Consider the following 24,453-nt stretch of genomic DNA (forward strand, 5'->3'; position numbering starts at 1 on the left):
TGTTCCAGGTGCTCTGTATTGAGGATACAAAGGGCTGCAAGACATGCCCCCCTGCCTTCTAGAAACTCACAGGCTAGTAGGGGAGAGAGACACGACAACAGACCATTACAGTACAGGGAAGTAAGTGTGATGATGAGCAAACGAAGCCCATGAGGGCTGAGGTGAAGAGCGCAGAGCTGCCCTCACTGGTGGCTTTCAGTGCTCCGTTCTTGATCCTCCCATGGCCCCTTGAAAGGACCTCTGTGATAGCTCCTGCTTCGTGGTATTCCATTTCCCACATTTCTTCTCTCCACCAAATGTAAAATGCATCTGCATTCCAGAAACACTGAAATATAGAAAGGTCCGCTCTGGAAGATGAGGAAAGAACAGTGGTTCATAGAAGGTCGTACCCCGGAGCTCAGGGAACACCTGATGATGAGCTGAGTTGAGCTGAGCTGATTCTTGGAATGGGCTTGGAGGGGGAGGAGGGGCTGCTGGCAGGTGCAGGGCACTGAGACGAGGCCTCGTGAGCGCCTGCAGGGGGCGCCAGAGGCTTCCTCCCCCTCCCTCAGGGCCCAGGCTTGACTGCTTGCTGGCTCCCTTTAGGAAGCCTGGAGGAGAGAGGCCTCCTGGCGTGGAATCAAATCCAGAAGAAGTCTGAGGAGACTACGAAGATCTCGGAGGTCTACAGCCTCCCCTGGGGGATCGGCACCAGGTTCTGCGCATCCTCCTGCACCCGGTGCCTCCCCTTCTGGCCCAAGCTGGAACGTGGTGGGAGAGGTGAGGTGGGGGTGAGCCAGCTGACGCTCTGCTCCCGGGACCCCTCAGAAGAGCGACCCAAGGGCGCCACAGACACCAGGATGTAAGAACGCTCCTTCTGCACGTCCCAGAGGCTTCACTATCCCCCCACCCAATGTGCTGAGCTCCCCACTCACGTATGGAGGGGACCCTGCCCTCTCGAGTACCTCTGCACCCCGCACGTGGTGGCAGCCAAATAAGTATTAGATTAACACCGTGACAAGCATGCTTTGACCCAGTCACTTAGTCACCGAGGTCTGGCCTCAAGCTGCTTCCTTCCACCATGCTCCAGCCCTCCCATCTCCAGTGTAAACCAGTCCTCTTGGCAGTATTTTGATGCATCGGGAGGAAAAGGCTTTGGGTGGGGCAGGTGACGGAGATGGGGCTGTTTGCTGAAAGGTGACGGGAACAGTTCTCTTCCTCCCCAAAGAGGCTGGAGGCCCTGCCAGCCCCCCCAGGCCCTTCTCTTCCAGACGCTTCTTCTTCCAGGCCCCTCCCTTGCAGGTCCCTCCCCGCCAGGCCCCTGCCATTTGTGAACACCGAAGGGCCAGCAAAGCTACAATCCCTGCACAGCCCCAGCGCCAGTCCTTGGGGTCAGACTGTGTATCACAGGACGGTATAGTGAGGCTGTGGGCCCTGGCGCTGTGGAGTCAGGACCAGGTTTGGATCCTAAGACTTAACCTGCATGTCAGGTTCTCACAGGGACATGAAACAGTCAAAGCATTTGAGAGGCCTTCAGTGGAGCGGAGCCACTGTTGTTATGATATATAAACTGTAAAGAGCCAGGCGAACCTTTTCTCTCTGCATCCTCAGTGGATTAGTCAGGATTCTCTAGAGAAACAGAGCCAATAGGGGGCGTGGGTGTGAGTATACACATACATGTCTGCAGAGAGATATATACATGTGTCCACACACACACATACATATATGGGGGTGGTGGGAGGGCAGGGCAGGGAGAGAGATTGACTTAAGGAATGGACTCATGTGATTGTGGAGGCTGGCAAGTCCAAAGTCTGCAGGGTAGACCAGCAGGCTGGGAAGAGTTACAGCTGGAGTCTGAAGGCAGTCACTGGCAGAATTCCCTCTTCCTGGGGGAGGTCAATCTTTTGGTCTATTCAGTCCTTCAACTGATTGGATGAGGCCCACCCACACTATGGAGGGTAATCTGCTTTACTCAAGCTCTACTGATTTAAACGTTAATCTCTTCTAAAAAAAAAATACCTTCATAGAAACACCTGGAATAATGTTTGACCAAATACCTGGGTACCATGGCCTAGCCACGTTGACATACAAAATTAACCATCACACCCAGTGTACAGGCCCAGGGACATTTATGCACTCTTTGCCCAGGGGCCTCACCAGAAAGCACTCAGAACACTGTGGGATCTGGCTTGGACTCCGTTCAGGAGTCTTTATTATCAGAAAAAGCAGATGTAGCTGATTCTACCTTGATGTCCTGGAGCACAGGGTTGAGGTCAACACTGTTCCTGGGCTCCTAGAACATGCCAGATGTGTGGTGGGCTCCAGAACTCTCTAGAACCCATCAAAACAATGCCCTGAACCCAGGTGTGCTGCAAGTACCCGGTGTCATGGGACAGATCCTGCCTGTCCTGTTCTTGAAAGGCTCGTGGCCTGGGCCTCGGGTGCATCCGGTACCCCCTGAATAGGAGCACAGTGGGAGCAGGTGTGTGCCCTGCAGCAGGCCAGCACCTCATACCAAACAACCCTGAAAGACTGACACGGGGCCACACTCCTCTTAAATACTTTATAATAATCAGAAACTACAACCATCAAAATGCTTTCAGGACAGCCCATTCCAAAACGTCCTGCAAGGCTGAGGCAGGGGCAACCTGGGCTGTGAGCATTCAAACTTGGAGACTGCCCGCCCTCCTTCACCCCTCCTGCTCCCACTGCATCACAGATCTTCATCGTCAAACGTCTCCGTGCACCTCAACATTACTGTCTCATCGTCGAAGGGAAGGTCTGGTTCCTGCAAAACACAGGTAGAAAAGGATTCAACTTTATTTAAGGGCTCTGGGCCTCAGGCAGAGGAGAAGGCCCCATCATCTCAGACGTGCCCCCCTCCCTCTGTCTCTCCCCCACGTCTCTTCAGTGGTATCTTCTTCTCCAGCTTCCAGCCAGGAAGTTAAAAGCAATGGGGGGCAGGGAGTCCATTTCTATTTCACTCCACTCAATACTCTTGTCATCTCCAGAATGGCTTCTCCTGGATTCAACAGAACTGACTTCTTTCCTCTCCTGGAGATTTCTGGGATGCCGTAAGAGAGACGGGGGCAGTCTTAAAGCTTCATCCAAATGCCCTCAACAGAGGATGGTGAATTACACCATTATGCACCCACCAGCTATTTAAAAAAAAAAAAAAAAGGAATGAGATCCCTCTCTATCCGTAGGATAAACTATTTTAAAAGGGCAAGGTACAGAGCAATGTGTATAGTAGGCTACCATTTGTGTTTGAAAGATTACATAAATATCTGGAGAATACCTTTGGATGGCTGTACAGAAACTGGGCATGGTAATTGCCTTCAGGGAAGGGAATGCGATAGTAAGCAAGGGACAGTGGTAGGCGAAAGACTACGTTTTCTTTGTATATCTTTTGGTAACTTTCGAACTTTAAACCATGTTCGTGGGTTAGCTGTTTGGAGATAATTTTTTAAAAGAAACAGCGCTATGTCTGTTTAGCAAGGGTTTCTCAGTCCCTTAACAATGACCCCAGCCAACCTCTCTGACTCCCCATTACCTCTTCCCCTAACCGTACATTCCTGGGTTTATGTTCTTCCTACCTCTCCGCACCCCAGCAGAAAATCAGCCCTGTAATTTGTTAGCCCTGATGGTTAGGGGTTGATCCCCTTGGGCCCCGGGAAGCACCCCTAATCCAGCCAACTATCTTATGAACATGGGACCTGGTCCCCAGGGTGACGGCCAGATTGGGGGTGACTGCAAATGAAGCCTCTCCAGCTCTGGAGAACGGTCCCCACCTGCTGTGCTCTACTGATGGGGGAGGGGCGCACGAGAGCCAGGGGATCCAAGAGGGGGAACAGCTGGTAGGAGGAAAATCACCCAGACCCGTTGTTCAGGGTGAGGATGCGGCAAAGGTTGAGAAAAGTGGGAGTCGGTGCATAGTGGTTGCCCGGAGGCCAAGCGTCCTGGGAGGGAACCACACGCTGGAGTCTCCATCACACAGAGTGCTTGAATGTCATTCCAAATGTTCTACTTCCTTAAGCCTCTGAAAACGGTGATGAGGCATTTTTAAGCTGCAGATTTGTGAAAGCACTAGTCTGTGAGAGGTGTTTGCTGGAATTGGGTGCTGAAATGTGTTGAGTAGTGTTCCCTCTAATTCATATCCTCCTGAAACCTATTGGGAAATAGAGTCTGTGCAGATGTAAGATCAGTTAAGGATGTCAAGCCGAAATCATCTGGATTTAGGGTGTGCCCTCAACCCAAATGGCTGGTGTCCTTATAAGATGAGAGGGACGGAGAGATACACAGCAGAAGGCCATGTGAAGACGGAGGCAGTGACTGCAGTGATGCAGCTACAAGTCAAGGGATGCTGAGGATTGCTGGGAGCCACCAGGAGCTAGGAGAAGGCAAGGAAGAATTCTTCCCTACAGCTTTCAGAGGGAGCATGGCCCTGCCAACACCTTGATTTGGCCTTCTGGCCTCCAGAACTATGAGAGAATAGATTTTTGTTGTTTTAAGCCACCAAGTTTGTGGTAATTTGTAACGTCAGTCCTAGGAAACCAATACAGGTACTAATTAAGTTTCATCCAACCACCTCCCGTGAAGCTGATAGCGGGGGACAAACGGGGAAGAGAATGCAGTTGCCCTCTTTACAAACCATCTACCAAAGCCTGAGGCCTCCTGCACGAGGACACTCTTGAACAGCCTGTTCAAAATACAGATTTCTGGGGCTGCATCTCGCAACGCTGGATGGGAATCTTGGGTGTGGGGACATCAGGAGTCTGCATTTCCAATGAGCTCCCAAGGCGATTCAAGTCTGAGTACCTCTGCCTTCCATGGGTGCTCCAGCCCTGCCTGTTCTTTCTTTCCTGCCATGTGTAGAGAAAGGAAGCAGGGGAAGCAAAGACTGTCCCATCGATCCATTCTCAAGGCCTTGGTAAAGTGAACTGACTTCACTGTGTCGAGAGAAAAGGACACAGTGGTCAGAGCCGGTGGCCAAGGGTTGGGAGGTGGAGAGCAAAGCGCAGGGAAGGGCCCTGGCTCCAAGTGGAGATTCAAAGTGGTCTTGGCAGAGGGAAATGAAGGGTTAGTGGGAAGAGGGCCCCATGGAAAAGCTGTCCGAATTATTTGAGACATTTTCATCCCTATCACTTACCTTTTTAATGAACAGCTATAGTTTTGCTAAATTCGTGAGATCAATGGCTATGAACCTGAAAGGGCCTGTCCCCTTGGCAGCTCAGGCGTAACCCTCTCCCCCCGTGGAAGCTCCCAGGAATGGACCTTCTAACCAAGACCCCCCACAGTGCATGTCCCCGTGGGCTGCACAGTCAGCTTTTTGGAAGCAGAAATTAATATCCTTCAAAAGCTGGCAGCAAATACTACCCCGGGGTCTCCGAAGACGATGAAACGGCCCGGCCTCTTAGAAAGGCATCAAGGAGTCACACAACACGTAGGAATGCCTGCGAAGGGCCAGGCCCCTGAGGTCTGGTCCCGGCATCAAGGGACTCCCAGGCTCAGGTCTGCCCTGAAGAGCATCCCTCCCTCTGTCTCTCCCCTCCATTTTCCCGGACATCCTCCGTTTCACAGGATGCATTAGGCTGAAGTCAACCACCCATGGAAGAACGTCCCCCCGCCGGGGTGTGAGCTGGGGGGGCTGTAGCCGGGTCTCCCTCCAGAGCCCTTCCCGCCCTCCGAGGGGAGGTGAGCCAAGGCCTCACTCTGCTCCGTCCTACCTGTTTGAACTGAGTGTTAACACAGCAAAGGCCTTTAAAAAAATTGACGATCTGCAGGTAGAGCTGAAACTTCTCCTCGGGATTTTGTGGGTTGCAGACAGCCAGCACGGAACTGACAGCAGAAAGGAGGAAGAAACAGCAAACCTTTAGAATCCTAACGTTTTACCTCTGTTTGTACCCACTAAAATGTTTGGATTACAGTGGGAGCCAAGCACTTTGAAGCACGCAGCCGAGCCCTCCATGGAAGGTTTGCATGGCCCCAGTTCCAACATCGTGTCTGGAACCTGCTGGGAAAGTGAGACTACAGGGAGGCAGGCCCGCGTGCCTAGCTTAGTGTTCTGAGCTGTGGCCTGTGGAACAAGGAGCGAGATTTCCTCTCCTCCCGGAGTCAGGCTCGTACAGCAACGCCATACGGTTCTGCTCCCACCGGTGGTTGCCCAGGCTCAGGGGGCTCAGGGCACGATCAACATCAGCCCCTTGAGATGCCTCCGCTCAGGAGGTCTAACACGGAACACGGGCCTGGCGCAGAGGGCAGGCTGCTTTGCAGATTCCTTTCCTGCTGCTTCCTGGGACAAGGGGAGAAGCCTGCCAACAGGACCGTGAAATCAGGCCTGGACAGCTGACTTCCTGTTGGAGTGAGGTCTCACAGTCAGCGTGAGAACCCCTGGCAGCAACCCCTGCCTTTTCTAGGGAAAATAGAAAAAAAATTTTTTTAATTGGTTGGTTTTTGTTCCATCAGTAGAGTGAGGAGTTCCAAGTACACTTTGCCCACTTTTCAACAAAATCGTCTTCACAGCCCAAGCCCAGCTCAGAAACAGGAGCGTCTGTCTCCAGCCAGTTTCAGCCAAATCAGACTCCACATACAGCTGGGAAGAGCCTGAGTCACCAGGGAAAAGTGCTTTGAGATTTTGGGCAAGTCTGGCTGGGCTGGGGGCGGTGGGGTGGGAGCAGAGGAGCAAATGCTGCCCCCTGACCTGCCAGCAGGCGGCCAGGGCTCCAGGCCGTAGCCACAGGCCTCGGGGAGAATGGACATGTTCTTTGGGATCACGAGGACATGAACGTCAGCCTCACTCCCAAGGCAGAAAAACTAAATTTTCTTGCTTCTTTTTAGCCAGCTATGCAAAGGGCCTGTGCCTTCAGGCTGTAAGACCACAGCTTTTCAAAGTAGCAAGGGAATTTCCATCCTAAACTTTCTTTCTGAGAAAACACACCTGTTTTCTTTTTTTTAAAACAAGCTCCTTCTTGTTTTAACATCTCCCCAGATGCTCTTCTCACTTCAGGGCGTCAGCCATCCCCTCCTCCCCTCCTTCCACATCCTTCCCATCAGCACTGTGAAAAGCAGCTTCTCCCCTTGTGCGACTCAGAGCCCAGGGCACCGGGCCTGTTTCCACGTTGGCCCCGGCTCTCTGTGGCCCAGAGCCCCCCGCCCACCTCCTGGACCAGACCGACTGCTGTAACCTGCCCACGGCCACCTCACCCCGGGGAGCAGTGCAGCACAAGCCACCTGGAGTTGATAACCTGGTGTGTCTCAGCCCTGGGCCACGATGAGAGGCTCGTAAACACCCCAACAGGGGTGCCCATGCACACACACACTTACACACTCATATACACACACAGTCTCACACCCCCTTCTTCACCTGGAGCTAGATGTACTTGGAACCTCACTTTTGTCCAGGAAACTTGCCACATCGAAGGCATCTTCCAAAAGGATCTGAAAGGAAGCACAAAACTTCATGTGTCAGAAATACCCCTACACTTTGACGTTTGCTCTGGGCGGCTGGGGGAGAGATGCGTAGAAAGCCTCTCTACCCCTCAGCCCCAAATGGGTGCATGTTAAAGCTGAGGCCCAAATCCCGGCTCTCTGCTTGGTGACCTTTCCAGAGGATGAGTATTAAGTTCTTGCCCACCCAGAACAAACTCCCGACCCCAGAGGTGGCTGAGAGACGGGGAAGCACCGGGGACCATGGTCTCCTCCTTTTAAAGAAAGCAGGAGCTCAGGTGCGAGATGCAACAGCCAGAGGTGAGCCTCAGTTTACACTGGAAAGGGCTCATCTACTCCTCCCGAGGGGCAGAGACTGTCTGAGCCCAGGATCCACAATCTAGCGGTTTCATGCCAGGGCAGCTGGACAGAGGTTAAGGGGGCTCTGGGGTTAAGCTGCAGGAAAGCCGACTCCCAGCCCTGCCACTCACTAAGCTGTGACTTAATTTCCCAGATCCCAAAGGGAATCACAACAGTGCCTACCCATAGGGATGCTGCAAGAATTAAATGATGTATGGGAAGCACCTGGCACAGAATAATGGCTCAAATACGCTAGCTATCATTGAATACTATGTGCTTTGTAAAAGAAACACAGGTTCATCTTGGAAATTGTGGAAAATAGAAACAAAGTTAAAATCACTGAGAAACAGTCCCACCCAGAGATGTCCATTGTTGACATACTGATCTGTTTCCTCCAGTCATTTCCCAGGGCATATGATAGCATATATTTCCTATTTTGGAATCTTGCTATTTAGAAAGTTCTCAGTTCTGCTTTTTAAAAATTTGTTGACAAATATTAAATATCCCATGGGAACATGATATACACTTAGCATTGCAGGACTTAGTGAATATACAGGATATGCTTGGTTAAATTTGAATTTTACATAAAGAATGAATAATTTTTTGGCATACAAATGTCCCAAGTATTGCATGGACACTCTTATATGAAAATTTTAACTAGCTGTGCTTTTTACCCCTTCTATATGGGAGTCAAGAGGGCATTCTCTGATCCTAGTTGGCAGGTTCTAGCAGGTTCCCCAGGGTTTCCTCCCCTCTTACCTGGGGACACATTGCTCTTTGTCTGGGGGCCTTCTGTCTGCCCTTTGTGTCTTTTTTTTTTTAAGCTTTTTTTTTTTTTTTTGATGTGGATCATTTTTAAAGTCTTTATTGAATTTGTTACAATATTGCTTCTGTTTTATGTTTTGGTTTTTTGGTGGCAGGGCATGTGGGATCTTAGTTCCCCAACCAGGGATTGAATCCGACCCACTGCATTGGAAGGTGAAGTCTTAACCACTGGACTGCCAGGGAAGTTCCCCACTTCATGTCTTCTTACAATTCACTTTCCCGGAACTGAATTCCCTGGGACTCTGGAATTGTGAATTGTACTCCTGGCTTTCTGGACATTTTCTGGTGTCCTTCTTCTTGATATCCCTTTGGTCACCTCAAAGAGGATTTGGGAAGGGGTCACTGAAAGGCCTGGGCTCCTGTGTCCATCAGCACAGAAGCCCATTGTCTCTGTGTTCCTCCCCAGCAGGCCTGAGGCAGGGATGCAGGACCTAAATTCCTTCCCTCAAATCAATCAGCCCATCACAATCACAGGCCACATACCATCCTCACCTGTGCAAACCCCTCTCACAAGCCAGCTCTTGGGGGCAGCATGGCCAGGCTCTGAGGTCCTTCTGGGGCACCCAGCACACTTACGGGGCCGCACCTCTCAGAAGTGAGGGGCCCTGTCCACCTGATCCCGAGTCCAGGGGTTGGCCCCAAACGCAACTGTTCCACAGCAGAACCTCTCAGGTGGACCAGGAGCTGCAGAGGTTTCACTGCAACTAATTTAGAAGCCACAGCAGGAGTAACTGGCTCTGTACCTACCCTATAACTGTCATCTGTTCCACTCACCTTGTCACTCAGCCCTGGCCTGGCCCAAGCCGGGGCACGGCGATGCAGGCAGAGCCCTGCTCTGGGCATGGCTAAGAGACTCTGCTGCCAGCTTCCCTCAACACCAGAAGAATGTGAGCCCTTAGCCCTTCCTGAAAAAGCCCAGACAAGCTGCTTCCGTGATTTGGAGACATTGGATTCTGAAGTTTTCTCTCTGGGTCTGCTCCTCCTTGAGGAAAGGTTTGTGCTGCAAACACGTGTGCAGTCAGCTTACAGTTTGACAGAATTTTCATGCGTTTGACATACGTTTTCTTTTGCCTTCTTTGTTGTGGGACCCCAGGGCCAGGCACTTTGAGGCTACAAAGACATCTATCCTGGCTGATGCTTGCCTTGGGTTGAGGTCTTTTGGGGCTGGTTGTCTGGCCCTGCTTTGCTCATTATGGAGGAGAGCTCACATCCTCTCATGGTGGACCCAACATTCGTGGATAGTCAGATCAGAAACCATAGTCCAGTGGAGTGGCGAATGGGGGGTGGGGACGGGGCATGGGTGGTAGCGGTTGACTGTGGCACATCTGCCCTGCGAATTCCCTCGACTAACACCCGCAGTCATCAGTCACCTGGGGTGCTTGTTCAAAATGAGATTCTGAGCCACCCCCTTGGGGACTCGGATTCAGTGGGTCTGGGGTACTAGCCAGGCACCTGTCTTTTTTTTTTTTTTTAAGATTTATTCATTTGGCTGCCTTGGGTCTTAGTTGAGGCATGTGGGATTTTTTTTTTTTTTTAAGCCTATGCTATCGATACTATTCCTTATTTAATTTAATTTATTTATTTATTTATTTTGCGGTACGCGGGCCTCTCACTGTTGTGGCCTCTCCCGTTGCGGAGCACAGGCTCCGGACGCGCAGGCTCAGCGGCCATGGGGCCCAGCCGCTAAGCGGCATGTGGGATCTTCCCGGACCGGGGCATGAACCCGTGTCCCCTGCATCGGCAGGCGGACTCTCAACCACTGCGCCACCAGGGAAGCCCTGGGATCTTTAGTTGAGGCATGTGGGATCTACTTCCCTGACCAGGGATAGAACCCGGGCCCGCTGCCTTGGGAGCACAGAGTCTTAGCTTCTGGACCACCAGGGAAGTCTCCAGGCACCTGCCTTTTAACTAAACTCCACTTGAGAAGCACCAGGGGAGATCACGGAGGGTAGAGCATAAACAGGTGACCAAAGGGCAGAGACTTGAAAAACTCTGTGATGAAGGATACAATGCTTGAAGCAGGAACTATGTGCCCTGGACAAGTCCTGCCACATGCTAGGCCTTGTCTGTGAACTGGAAAGACTGGACAAGGTGACCACTGCTCTCCAGGCCTGGGCCCTGGTGGCTGGGAAACCTCCCAGAGAATGGGGCCTCCAGGGCTGGCCCCCAGCATCAGAGGCACTTGGAGGAGGTTCTCTGGCTCTAAGACTCCCCAGAGAGACACTGGACGTCCCCTCCAAGGGACCACCCGCGGAGGAGTATTTGGAAAGTCAGGGCAAAGCAGGGGTGGGGTCCATGGAAGCTAAATGTCCCGCAAAGCACTAGACAGGCGCGGAGAGCAAAGAACTGCCCTCCCCGTTAGACAAGGGAGGGCAGATGCAGCCGCAGGTGGTAGCAGCAGCCTTCTGAGGCTGTCCTAATTCTGGAAGAGCAGCTGAGGGGCCCAGTTTGAGCTCAGCGCTGAGCTGACCGCTAACCTAACGCCACCCAACGCGCTCTGCATGGCTCACCGTGGCTATTCTTGCTGCTTGAACGCCGAGAAGCACATTTACGGCAGAGGCGTAGTTGCCTCCTCTGCGTTCCGCTACGCTCTTTGGGGTGGGAGCTGACCTGCTCTCAGGGATTGGGCCTGATTGATCCTATCTCGATTACTCATTGGCTCAGTAATCTGGCAATCTGGCCAATTCCGGCCAATGAGAGGGCAGGAGAGGTATGGTGCAAATTTCTGGGAAAGTTCTTCCTTGACCCTTAAGAAAGAGGAGCAGGGAATCTTTTCTCCTACCCGGTGTAGGAAAGGAATAACAACTTGATTGCTACCAGCTGCCGTTCCACAGTCACCACATGGGGTGGGGGAAGTGGGGTGGGGAAGGAAGGTGAGATGCCGGCCTTGAGACGAGGCAGAGCAGGCAGACGGGAAGAGCCGAGTCGGCGGCGACGACGCAGGGAGACGAAGCGGAAGTCCTCCTGCCTCGGGCCCTCCCTGGGTGTGCCGAGTACATTTCCTCTTGGTTTAAATAGCGAGTAACTTGAAGCGGAAAGAATCCTAGGGCATACAACCTTCTAAACCTTCTTTTCTGTAATCCCCATGGAAAGGCCAGGAAAGTAGCAGGGGAAAAATAACTGTGGTTCTGTGGTTGCGTATATAATGTCGGGAAAATCAGAAACTTACCGCGCGCGCCAGAATCCAAACAGCACCTCCAAGTTACTGTCTGACCCGGGCATCTCCCTGGCATCTCCAGGCAAAGGTGATGCCCACCCTCCACCCCACCCGTCGGTCCGCTCACCTCCTCAGGGGTGGAGACGAGCGAGCAGCTGGCCCCCTGGCTTTCCACTCCACTGTCCTTCACGCTGCCCTCGGCACAGGCCGGCTCCTGACAGGCCCCCGCGAAGCCCGGGAGGCCGCTGTGCTTCTGCGCCCAGGCGTGCTGGAGGCTGGCCTTCCTCTCCTCGGAGAGGGTCTGCCACAGATGGGAGATAGCCGCAGACATGATGGGGAGGGTCACCTCCTGCGAGGAGACGATCCCGTTCTCGGTCAGAAGGTCCATCGTCTGCTTGTAAAAGTTGAGGTACCTGCAACAGAAAGGTCAGCAACTCCCAGACCTGAAGGCGGTGGCCCGGGGTCCCGCCCAGGCCGGCTCCTCGGGATCCTGTGGTGGCGGGGAGAGGGGAAGCGAGCACAGCACACAGGCCTTGCCCGCGCTGTGCTTCACCAGGGACTCAGCCTCACTGGCCGCGGCCTGCCCTGCCACTTGCAGAGTAGAAGCTATCTGGGGGGCCATAGGCGACTTAGCTTTGTGCTTTGGGGGTCCCTCCCCAAGTCCTCCCAGCGCCCCCTGTGAAGCTCTCTGCCGGACAGAAGAGAGGACGGGAGGCAGGGCAGGCTCAGCTCTCCCCCCAGGGGAAAACTGCTTCAAGTTTAGAGCCCAGATGTGTGCAGATATGATATGACCTCGCTTTAATTTGGAAGCTGTGGAGCGAGCCTCCTTCTACTGGGCCCGCCCCTTCCACATGGATGTGGAGGGCCTCAGGTTTGTGGAGGAGCGGTGAGGGACAGGGGGAATCTGAGCCATCCATCCACTGCCTTTCTTACTCCAAGATTAATTAGTAAGGCTGCTGAAGCAGACCTGTGGTGTGTGTGCAGCAGTGGGGGTGGCTTTAGCTCTCATATCCCACCCACAGGCCCCCCAAAGTCACCCCAAATAAAGTCAGTCTAAGGAAACACAGTTCACGTGCTATGCAGATGTGGCTTCAGGACTATTTCTCTGGCTCCTCTGCCAACCTCATCCCTGAGCCCCCGCCACGTGGAAATCCTGGAGCTTCCATGACTCGGGGCCTGCAGGACGCCCCAGGTGGAGCACCTGTCCCCCTCCCCACAGGGGCCCAGCTCTTCACACCGTTCAAATTCCAAGAGGTCTGGCAGCAAGGTGACTGAGGAGTTGAAGAGCTCCGCGTTTTTCTCCTCTGCCTTCTCCTCCTCTGCCTCGTCGTCTTCCTCGTCGTCGTCCTCCTCCTCTTCTTCCTCCTCAACCTCCTTCCCGACTGCCTCGATTGGGCGCCAGCTGTTGGAACCTTTCTGGTGAACTGTATTTAATATCAGACTGGGGAGGAAATGGAAACAAGGTAATCCCTCATGAACATCAAGACTGAAATTCTTGACACAGTTTTAGCATATATAGACTAAAGAAAAAAAAACCTATATGATCATCTCAATAGGTGCAGAAAAGCGTTGGCAAAATTCAACATCCATTCATGATGAAAACTCTCAGCGAACTAGGAATAGAAGGGAATTTCCTCAGCCTAATAAAAGGCATCTACAAAAAACCTACAGCTAACATCATATTTAACAGTAAAAGACTGTTTCTCTGCTAAGATCAGGAATAAGACAAGGATGTCCTCTCTTACCACTTCTATTCAAAATTGTGCTGGAGATTAGAGCCTGTCCAGTAAGGTGAACCAAAGAAATAAAAGGTGTACAGATTGGAAAGAAGAAATAAAACTGTCTTTATTTGCAGACAATGTGATTATCTATGTAGAAGATCCCAAAGAATCTACAAATATGTGACCAGAACTAAGGAAGCAAGGTTGCAGAATATAAGGTCAGTATACAAAAACCAGTAGTATTTCTATATACTAGCAATGAATAATTGGAAATTGAAATTTTAAAAAGTACCATTTACAATAGCACAAAACCCCATGGTTAAATACTTCGGTTTAAACTAAAAGCTCCATCTAGAAAAGAAAAAAATGAATAAGTTGGGCTTCATAAAGTTTTTAATTCTGCTCTTCAGAAGACAGTTTTGAGACTGAAACAACATGACACAATTTGGAAAACCAGGACTTGTACCCAGAATCTCTTTATACTGATAGGAATAATCCCCAAGATATCAGATTGAGTTAAAAAGCAAGTGTGCCAGAAGAAAACATAGGAGAAGTCTCAACCCCTTTTTCTCTCTCTCTAATCTCAGAGTGGAGGAAGTCTTTCTATTCACCCAACATCAGGTGCCATTATAGATGGACAGATTAGACTTCATTTTTGCATGGACAAAAGAAAAAACAGAAACATTGAAACCAAAATAGGAAAACCACCAACCAAGGTACAATTGTTTGGAATCCATATACTAGAAAGAGGGCTAATTTCTTACGATACATAAAGCCCTTCTACCACTAAATAAGAAAAAGACCACCAACCCAACAGGAAAATGGGCAAAGAATAGGTTAAAAAAAGCTCCCAGGAAAGGAAATACAAATGATCCTGAACAAAGGCACTTAAGTTCACTCATAATTTAATTAATTAATTAAAATATAATAATTACAAAATGTAATTAATCTATTCCTCTGCTGGTACCACAGTTTTAATTATTGTAGGCTTATAATAATTCTAGTGGAAAAATCCTCCCTAATTAATATGATTCTGAAAGAAATTTAGTCATCCTCATGTGGATAAGTGATACAAGTATTAATAAGATTTTAGTATGTGATAGTGGTCGTATGTTAAATCAGGAAGGAGAGGATGGCTTATGTAATAAATGTGGTGGGATCAGTAGCTAACATCTGCCTCACTGAGATCATCTCCCAGGCTGATTTCCAGGTGGGGCTAGTCTGATTTGTAAAACGTGGCCACAAACACCCTGCCACGTACACTCAACAGACACACACACACACACACACACGCACGCACGCACCCCACTCTTGCTTCCGCCCCCCGACGACCAAAGCAGTGCAGAGTGTGATTATAGGTGATCGTGTCCTTCTAATACTTTTCTGTATTCTCATGTTGTCTACAATGTGAATTTAATTTAATTTAATAATCTATCATTTTCCCCTGATTATTTCCCTTAGGATATAATAATACACATTTATTGTTTTAAAAAATGGGAAAATACAGAAAAGCACGGAGAAGAAAATAAAATTCATCAGTAGTAACCCCACCGAAAAAAGAGGAAACAACATCACTTCACCTCGGCAGGCTCTCAGGAGGTTCTGACAGTAAGCAGTTCGCAGTCCCCTTTTCAGAGTGAGTAAAATTGTTTATACACGTACTCCTGTGCCTCCTGAGAGGCCAGCCTGAATGTACACTGTGCTGGGCACGCCCTGGGGCCACCAGAGGTGATGAGGGCCCAGCCATTGTCCCTAAAGTCCAGGCCGCTCTCGAAGCAGCTGTGCAGGATGGTGGTACAGGGCCTGGGTCATCCTTTGAGAGCACAGCAAAGACTAAGTCTACAAAGTACACATCAAAAAGTGTGAGAGTTAAATGTTCAAAATGAGATCATAAAAGTACGAGAAAGACATTGTTCGTATCAGCCTCTCTTGTCTGACTGTGACATTATAAAGGAGGTTCCCCTTTCAGCATCTGTGACACCTGAGTGTACTACTTTTCCTTTCCTCTCTGAAGTTCAGTTTGGTTTTTCTTAGGTTCCTACGAAGCTTGGAAAGTAGGCAGAGATTTGGATTTTCATTATTTTCATATATATCCTCAATAAAGCCATTAGGTGAGTTTCTTTAAAAGCTATAACACGATATGAATACTATGATCTCATTTCTCTACAAAATAATGTGCAAAATGAAAAAAACTAGGATATTCGTTAAGATTAACATTGATTTTCTTTGAGTGGTGAGATAATATGTATTTTCATTTTCTTTTTTGGGCATTTCTGTCTTTTTGACATTTTCTGTTAATAAGTAGGATTTCCATAATCGGGAAAAAATCCAATGCATGTGATTCGAATAAAACAGAAAAGAAATCTCTCCAGCACAAGACTGTTCTAAACAGGTAAGCAGCACCTCTTCCTCGGTTCTGTGTTCTGGAGGGGAAAGGTGGGCTGTGGAGCTGTAGCAGCACTGTGGTAGTAGAACAGCAGATTCTAGGTCTCCTGGTGCTTGGGTGTCTTACCTGGGATTTCTAGAGTACATGCTGGCATATTCTTCCTTGACCTCCTCTAAGCTGTTTACATTCCCATCCTCCAGGTTGAAGGATTCTATGAGGGAAGTTGAAGTCAAGGGTCACACAGGATAGTTGGGACTTTGTCCAGTCTCTCCTGCCTTTCTGGCCTGGGTGGACCATGGGTGGTCGCTGAGCCCACCCAGGTTCAGTGTTAGGGAGTCAAGAGCCCAGTTCCACGTCTCCTTTTAGGTGTGCGGGGAGAGCACTAGAACAGGGGAAGAGTTTCTTGAACTGGACTTTCTCAGTCAAGACATGGAAAGTATCCCTTTCAGAATTCGGCTTTCACTAGCTTATGAAACCCAAATTCCCAGCCAGCCATGTCTCCCAGCCTGAGTGCAAGGAAGGGAGACAGCTTCTGCCCTTTGCTCTTGAGTTGGACAGGCCCCAGTCCACTTCTCTGGCCTCTCTGACCTGAGGAGGTCAGGCACCCTTCAACAGCACCTAGGAAGGAGCTCATCATGCTCACACAGCCCGCTGACATCTGTCTGTCCCGCCAGATGCTAAGCTCCCTGAGGACAGGGGCATGGATCTCACCGTACCCCTGGCCCAGGTGCAGTGCCTGGCACACAATAATATCAATAAATATATGTTCACTTGGCTTAACCCAATCTCCTTGTTTTCAATAGAAAAACAAGCCAGCCCTTCCCTGGGAGGTAGAGGGGTGGCAGGAAGGGATCTCTCACCTTTCAGCTTCAGCAGAGTATCCAAGGTTTGTTCCAGTTCCTGAATATGATTCTTCGCCTTATTCAAAACCTGCCACTGAGGACAGAGACAGACAGTGCGGAAAAGCCAGGCTCCCACCACAGAGAAGGTTTTGCGGACACAGGAGCCCCTTTCCTGGCCTGAAGCCACCCTCCCTCGGGGGCAAAGCCCCAGTCCTTGACGCTGTCGACAGAAAAGGTAGGAAGTTTGTTCTGATCCACAGAAGGCATGACATTTACTTTGTATTCTGGAAACGGTTCTCACAGAAATATCGAAGTATCTGGAAACAATTAAGCTGAGCTCAGCAGACAGCTAGGGTTGCACACTACTGTATACGCTACATGAAGTCGGCGTGGACGGTGACGGCACAGGTGGCCTGATGGTTAGAGCTCCAGGCGGCACGAAGGCCAATTAACTTCTGCTCGCTTGTCCCAGTGTGCGACCGGCAGGTTAACATTAAACGTGCTAATATTGTTTGTTTGCTAAATGCGTACACTCTAGTTGATCTAAACATTTATCAAGTGCTCTGTCAACTTGAACTCTGAATTTCCTAGTCTGCAAGAGTAGAATCACAAGCATTTCTGCCCTCACTCCCTCCCTCCCTCCCTTCCTTCCTTTTGTACTGTATGTAATATTACTACAGTCAAAATGGTAACCGCAAGATTATTCAAAAGTGAGAAACGCTAAATGTTGTTTATTATGCAGACACCCGATGCCTGTCAGGAGTCCCACACCTTCATCAGGAATGTATGAGGGCAAAGCTGTGTGCTTAGCCCGGGGACACAGCGTAAACAAGACAGCCCTGCTTTCAGGCCGCTGACATTCTAACAGGGAAGATGAGCGTGGAAACAACCACTCAACGCACAAAACACATAACAACTGCGTGTAACACGTGCTAGAATTCAGTAAGCACCGCAAAGCGCTGTGGGAACGCACGGCAGCGGGAGGAGGGACCCATCTAACTGGATGGAGCCGGGCTTCCGGGCAGCTGAGCTCAGCTGAGCCCCAGAGTATGCATGGACTCTGAAGCGCTGGGGGACGCAGGCCTCGCTCAGGGAGCTGTGGAAAGAAAGGAAATGGGGAGGTGGTGGGAGAGGATGCCACAGCAGCCAGGAGCCCACAGCCCAGGGGCTGCCATTCTAGACTCCCGCTGCCCTGGCTGGTGCACAAGAAGACTTGAGGAACCTCAAAGCACAGCACTCTGAAGACCCAAAAGACAGCGACAGGAGAACACAGTGGGCTACAGGATCTCCTTTAGAGCAGGGGCCACCTGCTGTCTTACACCATCTGCTGCCTCTGTCCCACCCCGGCTTCAGGATTATACCGTTGGGTCAGCAAGGACTCTGTCCCCTCTTCGGACACAAGGGGCTGACAGGTGGCGTGAACCTCAGGCTTGTTCTCAGGGTGAGGCGAGGACTTTCTAGTCCTCTGGTCCAGGCTGGTCACCTGTGTCCGCACAGCCGGGCCACCCCACGCTCACCTCGCAGTCTCACTACGTCAACTGGACCAGCACAGAGCCAGGTAAGCCAGGTGCAATTCATTGAAATTCTGTTTCTAGAATGGTTTTGGCAGGCTGATTTTCTTAGGACCTTTGTCTGGGTTGAATTGTGTTCCCCTAAAAAAGATATATTGAAGTCCTAGCCCCCAGACTTGTGAGTGTGACCTTATTTGGAAATAGGGTCTTTCTAGAGGTAATCAAGTTAAAAAGAGGTCATTAGGGTGGGCCCTAATCCAGTATGACCGGTGTCCTTATAAAAAGGAGAAATTTGAATGCAGAGACAGACACACACACAGGGAAGACAATATGAAGACACAGGGAGAAGACGGCCATGTAACTGCTCTGTAAGCCAGGGAACGCCAAGGATTGCCAGCAAATGCCAGAAGCCAGAGAGGCAAGGAAGTCTTCTCCCCTAGAACCGTCAGAGGGAGCACGGCCCTGTGGACACCTTGATTTTGGACTTCTAGAGGCCAGACCTCTGAGACAATACATTTCTGTTGTTTTAAGCCACCTGGTGTGTGGTATTTTGTTTTGGCAGCCACAGACAACTAGTAACACCTTGCTACCATGCATACGTGCATCTCACTCCTGTAGAACAAATCCTTTCTCCGTGGACATTACAAATGCAAAATTGAGGGTTGTTCCTCCAGCACGAAAGAGAAAGAAGGAGAGCACAGAAAACATCTGATTTCCAGACCGCCCTCTGGCTGTGCCATTCCAGGCAAACTGTCTAACTTTCTGGAGCCTCACTTTCCTAAGTGATACTCCTAAGTGATACTAACATTCTAAACCACATATGACCATGCTATGTTTTTCATGCTACTATATTGCAGAACTCCACAGCAGGCCTCAGGAAGCCATGACTGTTGTCCCTGTTTAACAGGTGTGTTAACTGAAGCTTAGCGAGTAACCTGCCTCACGTGCACCGAGGCCAGTTAACGTCCAGGCTCTCAACCACCACGTCGTGAGGTGTGAGTTTTAGGGGCTGCAAAGGGTTTTCCTCTAGATTCACTTCCACTCCTTACTGCCAGCCCTGAGTACCTGTTCTTTCTTCAGCTGTGCTGCAGTCTGTGCATACTTCTTCACTGGCCAATGACAGGGACTTTGGGGTTTTTGTCACCTAGGGGACACAGAGCTGGACAAGCTCTTTGCTGAGAGGCCCAGATGTGGACTCTCTCTCCCCACCCTCACCTGAGTCCCGAGCCCCTGCGCCTGGCTCAGCCAGGGAGTAGCCCTCCCCATACCTCTCCCGCTACAACTCAGAGCCTTCCAGAGGAGCACGTGGGACCTCTGTTGATATTCTTCCAGCCCCAGTTGGAGCCCTGCACAAGGGCGCTCTGGGCGCCTTCCTGTAATTTCCACAGAGGCCCTGGCCCTGTGCCCACTGAGGGGCTCTTCTGTGTGCCTGCCCTCAGCAAGGCTCCGGTGCCAGCTCCGGAGGCAGGATACTCCCACCCGTCAAATGGTCCCTCTCCATAAGTGCAGCTCTGCTGAAAGCACCAGCCCAGAGGGAAACCTGTTGTCTGGAAGCAGTTGCAGGGCATCGGTCTGGTCCAGAGAGATGGACGGGGAAAGAAGGCCAGGTCTGGAGCCCGAAACCAGGCCTCCTCCTGGATCTGCCACCAACCAGCTGACAGGTCCTGTCTGGAGTCCAGTTCCCTCCTCTTTTAAAAGAGGGTGGGGGGACTTGAGGCTGTCGGGGACCTCTCCCCTGTCGGAGACCTCCTAAATGCTTCCTGCAGTGATACCCACTCCATTCTCCCACCACCACCCAAACCCACCCGAACCTTCTGTGCTCCACCAGAGGCACTGATCAGCAATGAAAAAGCTGCATAAGAAGAAAGGCAAAATTAAGATCAGGAAAAGATAAATGCCTACCTGGAGAGCCCTGTCGCCTAGGGAAAGACCTGGTTGATGCATGAAAACTGAGAGGCACACATGGGCATGTACTGGGTGGTGTGCTTTGGGGTATGTGTGTGTGCTTGGGCTGAGGACATAGGGTCTGGGCAGCTGCTAGAGGCTCACCACTGCCCGTGAGAGGGATGGGCATTGCAGTCACTGGCTCACCGGGCCTCTCGGGCCGTCACTTCCCCTCCAAGGCCAGGCTTGTCTGCAGCAGGTAGGTAAGGCCCGGCTCTCAGGCTTTATCCACATGCAGCAGCAGACAGAGTGCCATGAGGGGTCCGCAGCTGACCGCTGACCCACCCAGGCCGCAGCCCTCGGGGGCGGGAGCTCCAGGCCAGTTCCCATCTCGGCTCCACAATCCCTCCATGCGTGGGACCTTTTCCTCCCTACCCTAAGGTCCCCGTACCTTTGAGGCTGTGAGATCAGAGTGGGAGTAAACGGTCTTCCTGAGGCTGTTGAAGAGCCCTGCCAGGGTGGCTCGGTGGCGGGCCTGGGACAGGCGTCTGCGGGCCACCCGCGGCTCGACCTTCTGCAGCTGTGCCAGGGACCAGGGCATTGCTCTGCCGCTGGGGTTATTGTCTTCTCCAGAGGTCTCCATGAGAAGCTGCAACGTACCAGGCTTTGTTTGGCCCTAAATAATAAAGATACAACATTAAAGAAAAAGGAAAGTGGATTGAAGCAGAAAGAAAGGGAAACAACTCCCAAGTAAAAGGTCCCAAACCAATGAGTCTAATCGATGACAGATACACAATAAATAACAGATGATACAAAATCTGTTATTGAAGCTCGACTCCTAAAACACAAGGTGCTCATATCTGACTTACAGTTGAAGGGCACAGCTGCTTTACACCAGGAAGTTTCCAGGACCTTGCAGGTACTCACCAGACACTTGTTAATTGACCACAGTGGCCAAGGAGAGCAAGCCGTACCCTGAGATCGCATTCTTTACAGTCTGTCAGAGGTGGAACAAGTATGTGTCCCACCCTTTGAGGTCTTTCCTACTGTGAGAAGGCACCCCTCTGAGTTGGGAAGTAGTTACACAGGTTTATGTAGTATGTGAAAAAAATCCATCAAGGTGTATTCTTTAGATTCGTGAACTTTTCCGCATGTATACTGTACCTAAAAAAGAAGAGAACGCACTCTTCTACATGTGAAAGCAAAAAGGTACGTGATGGCAGAGAAGTGGAAGCTGGTTTGCCTTGAACTGCTTCCAGTGGGTTCTGAAAATGATCATTATGTTGTCCTTGGTTACATCTAACTTTACAAATCAGGAGCCCTTCTCTAAGAGAGGTGGTTCTAAGGCTGATAATGTAACGATTTTAATAAAAGATTGAGCCATGGATGGCTCTGCCAGCAATTTGAACAGGGGGCTGCATTGTCATCACCTCTATACTCGCAGGAGGTACTCAGCACTGGGGTTTGAGTGAATTACGATGGGAGTTCTCCGTGGGGTCCACTCTCCCCTGAGCACAGTTCTGCTGGGCAGAGACAATGCATGACCTGTGTTGGTTTTGATGTATGTCAGCCACCTGGTGAGACCGATGAAAATACACACGCCCAGGCCCTGCCTCAGAAACACTGGATGTGCATCTCCTGGGGTGGCCCAGGCGTCTGTGTAGGTGACGTGCTGCCCAGACGATTCTGATGCTTTCCCGGTTGAGCCACCACTGGGGCACAGACAAGCAGCCCCTCTCTCAAAGCACCTCAGCTGACAGCAGCTGGGAGCAAAATCTCCTTCGAAGAGGGAATATCAGGGAAGGAGGTGGAAGAAAGCTTTCTCACTAAGTTCTAGGGGGAGAACTGGCCACAGAGACCACGAACCCAATGAAGTAATGTGGGATTTTAAAACGTCTTTTAGGTCAGACAGCAAGTCTCCTGTCACCAATGTGGTCTTCACTAGGGTGTCCACTTTGCCTTGGTGTGCTTCTCAGTGGTGGGAAGATGGTAAGTAGGTGCCATTTTTGTTGCCTGCGCTGGTCCCTTTCAGCTCCTGTAACATTCATTCCCAGGAGTTATGCCATCGGTGTGGGGAGGACAGCCACAGAATCACAAAGGCCCATCCAGCCCGAGGGCTAGGTTACATCAGAGGCCACACTTTTATAGTCTCCAATTTCCAGACATCAACAAATCTTTAATAGGGAGCAAAGTAAAACAGTGAAGGTTTTGAACTACCTACAGAAAAACAAGAAACTTTTGAACCAAAGAACATAGGTCTTCTTTACCTGTTTAAATTAAAGAGAAATGCATGTGCATGGACACCAGGGAATTTAGGTGGACAAATGGAGGAAAAAATACCAGGATCCTCCCAGCATCTCAAATTCTCTAGTAGTCTAGGAACAAGAATACCAAAGGCCTTTGGGCTTGTGGGGAGTCTGGAGTTCTCCCAGTGCCCATGCTGATAATTTGGGTTTCCTCCCAGGCTTCTACCCAAACACATTCCTCAGGAAATATCTGGATGGCTATGGGGACTGTTGAGTCACTGAATAAGGGTGCAGCCCTCTGCCTCTCCCATAGCCAGCAGACACTCCCGTTACTTGCTGCCTCTGAGGGCAGCCTTCTCTGCCTGCCGCTGGGGTGAGGATGGCACCAGAGCATCTGCCCAGCTGCCGGGTGCTGTGGCCTCCATCTCAGCCTGCCTGTCTCGGGCGCCCCAGGTCAGGAGCTGGGAGATGGGAACACTGCAGTAAAAGATGGGAGATGATCCTTCCATTCCGCTTTCAGTGGGGAATCAAGCCAAGGATCTAATCAAGATGTTAACCTTCATTAGACCTTGTGCAATTTTAAATATCCTATTCCTAGATGCTCCATCGTGCTCTCCACTAGGGATGATTTGCTATGATCCCCCAAAGCCATTCTTTCCAAGTTATCTTTATTGACTTGCACTGTGGACCCAGCAGGAGCTTAGGTGGATACTTTTCAGACAGAGCCTCTTGTTACAATAATACAGTTGGATCTGTCCCATCCGCATCTGTGATCTGTGTGAAGGGGTGCTCGCCCAGGACAAGTACCACAGAAGTCATGTTCTTGGATGCGGGAGGGGAGGGCAGGACCCTCCTCCGCCTTCTTGCAAGCTTGGCTCTTTTGCTAGGAATGGGGGAATTAACGGTAAAAATGAGATCAATAAGCGATCTTTTATTTCAAAACAGAACAAAACAAGAACAAACCTTTTCTCCTAAAGGTCCTACGCAGATACAAAGTGTGTTAAGGAAACTGTCCCCAGCAGTAGACGTTACTGCCCTGCCCACCAACCCCTATTCTGTGGCCCATTCTCTTTCCTCCTACCGAGAATGCCTCCCTGCCCCCAGTTTCTACCTCTCTAGGGTCAGCTTGTCCTTCAGTTCCCAGTTTAAGTCCCAATTTCTCTGAGAAGTTTTTCAGCCCCAGTCCACACAAATTTCTCATTTCAATCTTGTTTTGCCAACAAATCGGTACGATCCTTCATCAGGATCCATGTATCCAGCATCTAAAGTGTCCTTCCTGGGGTGCATCAGAATAGGAATAACACAGGATAGCATTAAGAGAAAACATTGGGGGCAGGAAATAATAGCGAGTTCAACCCTGACCCAAAAGACCTCTCTGGATCCTAAGCATTTACAATCTCATGAATTCAGCTCTTGACAAGGTTCACAGTGAGAAGCACATATTTGAGAAGCTGAAAAAGAAAAAACCTTTGAAGGTGATCCTGGCCCATTGCCATGTGAGACAGGTGGGGAGGGATTATACAGGGGCAAGAACCTGGGTATCCTATTCTGGCTCAGGAAACGGGGCATGTTTGGAGGGTGAGTGTGAATTTCTGGGCATCTGAAAGGTGTAAGAATTGGGGGAACTCAGTACGGGGATAGTTGGTGGAAGGAAGCTAGTCCTACAAATCCACGGTGGGTAGGATGATGCAGGGATGCTCCCAGAGATGGTACCCGGCCAATGAGATGAACCAGTGTGGGAAAAGGCAGGATGGATTATAGATTGGCTCAAGACCTGGGTTGTAACTCTTTGTTAACCAGCAATGTGACTATTTATGAGCCAAGAAGCCTGAAATCTTAATTTCTTTATCTGGATAAAGGAGGTGAAAAAGTCCTCAACTAGATTATAGTTTAAACTTTCCACCCCTGGAAGGTCATTGTCACAATTCTGTGACTATCCGGAACAAGGGCAAGTAGCACAAGCTGCTCATTTTCCAACAGAAGTGGAGGAAGGAGCATACAACAGCATGGGAAGCTGCATGTGAAGGAATTCTGGGGACTGCAGCTCCGTAAACAAATGTTTACTGGGCACTTTATGCAAAGCCCATTCATTCTGAGGGAAACTGGGGCCAAAAATA

The 24,453-nt window shown here is 50.4% G+C and overlaps 2 protein-coding genes across 3 annotated transcripts in view; one reads left to right on the forward strand and one right to left on the reverse strand.

Annotated features, from left to right (window-relative positions):
* LOC111182731 (solute carrier family 23 member 1-like) overlaps positions 1-904 on the forward strand; it is a 43,913-nt gene extending 43,009 nt beyond the window's left edge. For both annotated transcript variants that reach the window (XM_089917359.1, XM_089917357.1), the window contains exon 12: positions 586-904. In XM_089917359.1, coding sequence (XP_089773485.1) covers positions 586-845 — 260 coding nt within the window. In that variant the 3' untranslated portion in view covers positions 846-904. The remainder of the gene's footprint in view (positions 1-585) is intronic.
* A 1,180-nt stretch (positions 905-2,084) lies between these two features.
* STRA8 (stimulated by retinoic acid 8) lies at positions 2,085-23,576 on the reverse strand. Its single transcript, XM_089917360.1, has 10 exons — positions 23,448-23,576; positions 22,563-22,676; positions 20,542-20,766; positions 16,714-16,789; positions 15,980-16,064; positions 12,984-13,187; positions 11,874-12,159; positions 7,343-7,416; positions 5,706-5,817; positions 2,085-2,767 (listed from the first exon to the last, which is right to left on the reverse strand). Exons 1-10 carry the CDS (start codon positions 23,535-23,537, stop codon positions 2,693-2,695), a joined length of 1,341 nt encoding a protein of 446 aa, XP_089773486.1. The 5' UTR covers positions 23,538-23,576; the 3' UTR covers positions 2,085-2,692.
* Positions 23,577-24,453: the final 877 nt, after the last annotated feature.

The sequence above is a fragment of the Delphinapterus leucas genome, chromosome 9 (assembly GCF_059928025.1).
Source record: "Delphinapterus leucas isolate spDelLeu-1000000601 "Yukka" chromosome 9, BTC_Dleu_Yukka2, whole genome shotgun sequence".
In the NCBI taxonomy this organism is placed as follows: Eukaryota; Metazoa; Chordata; class Mammalia; order Artiodactyla; family Monodontidae; genus Delphinapterus; species Delphinapterus leucas.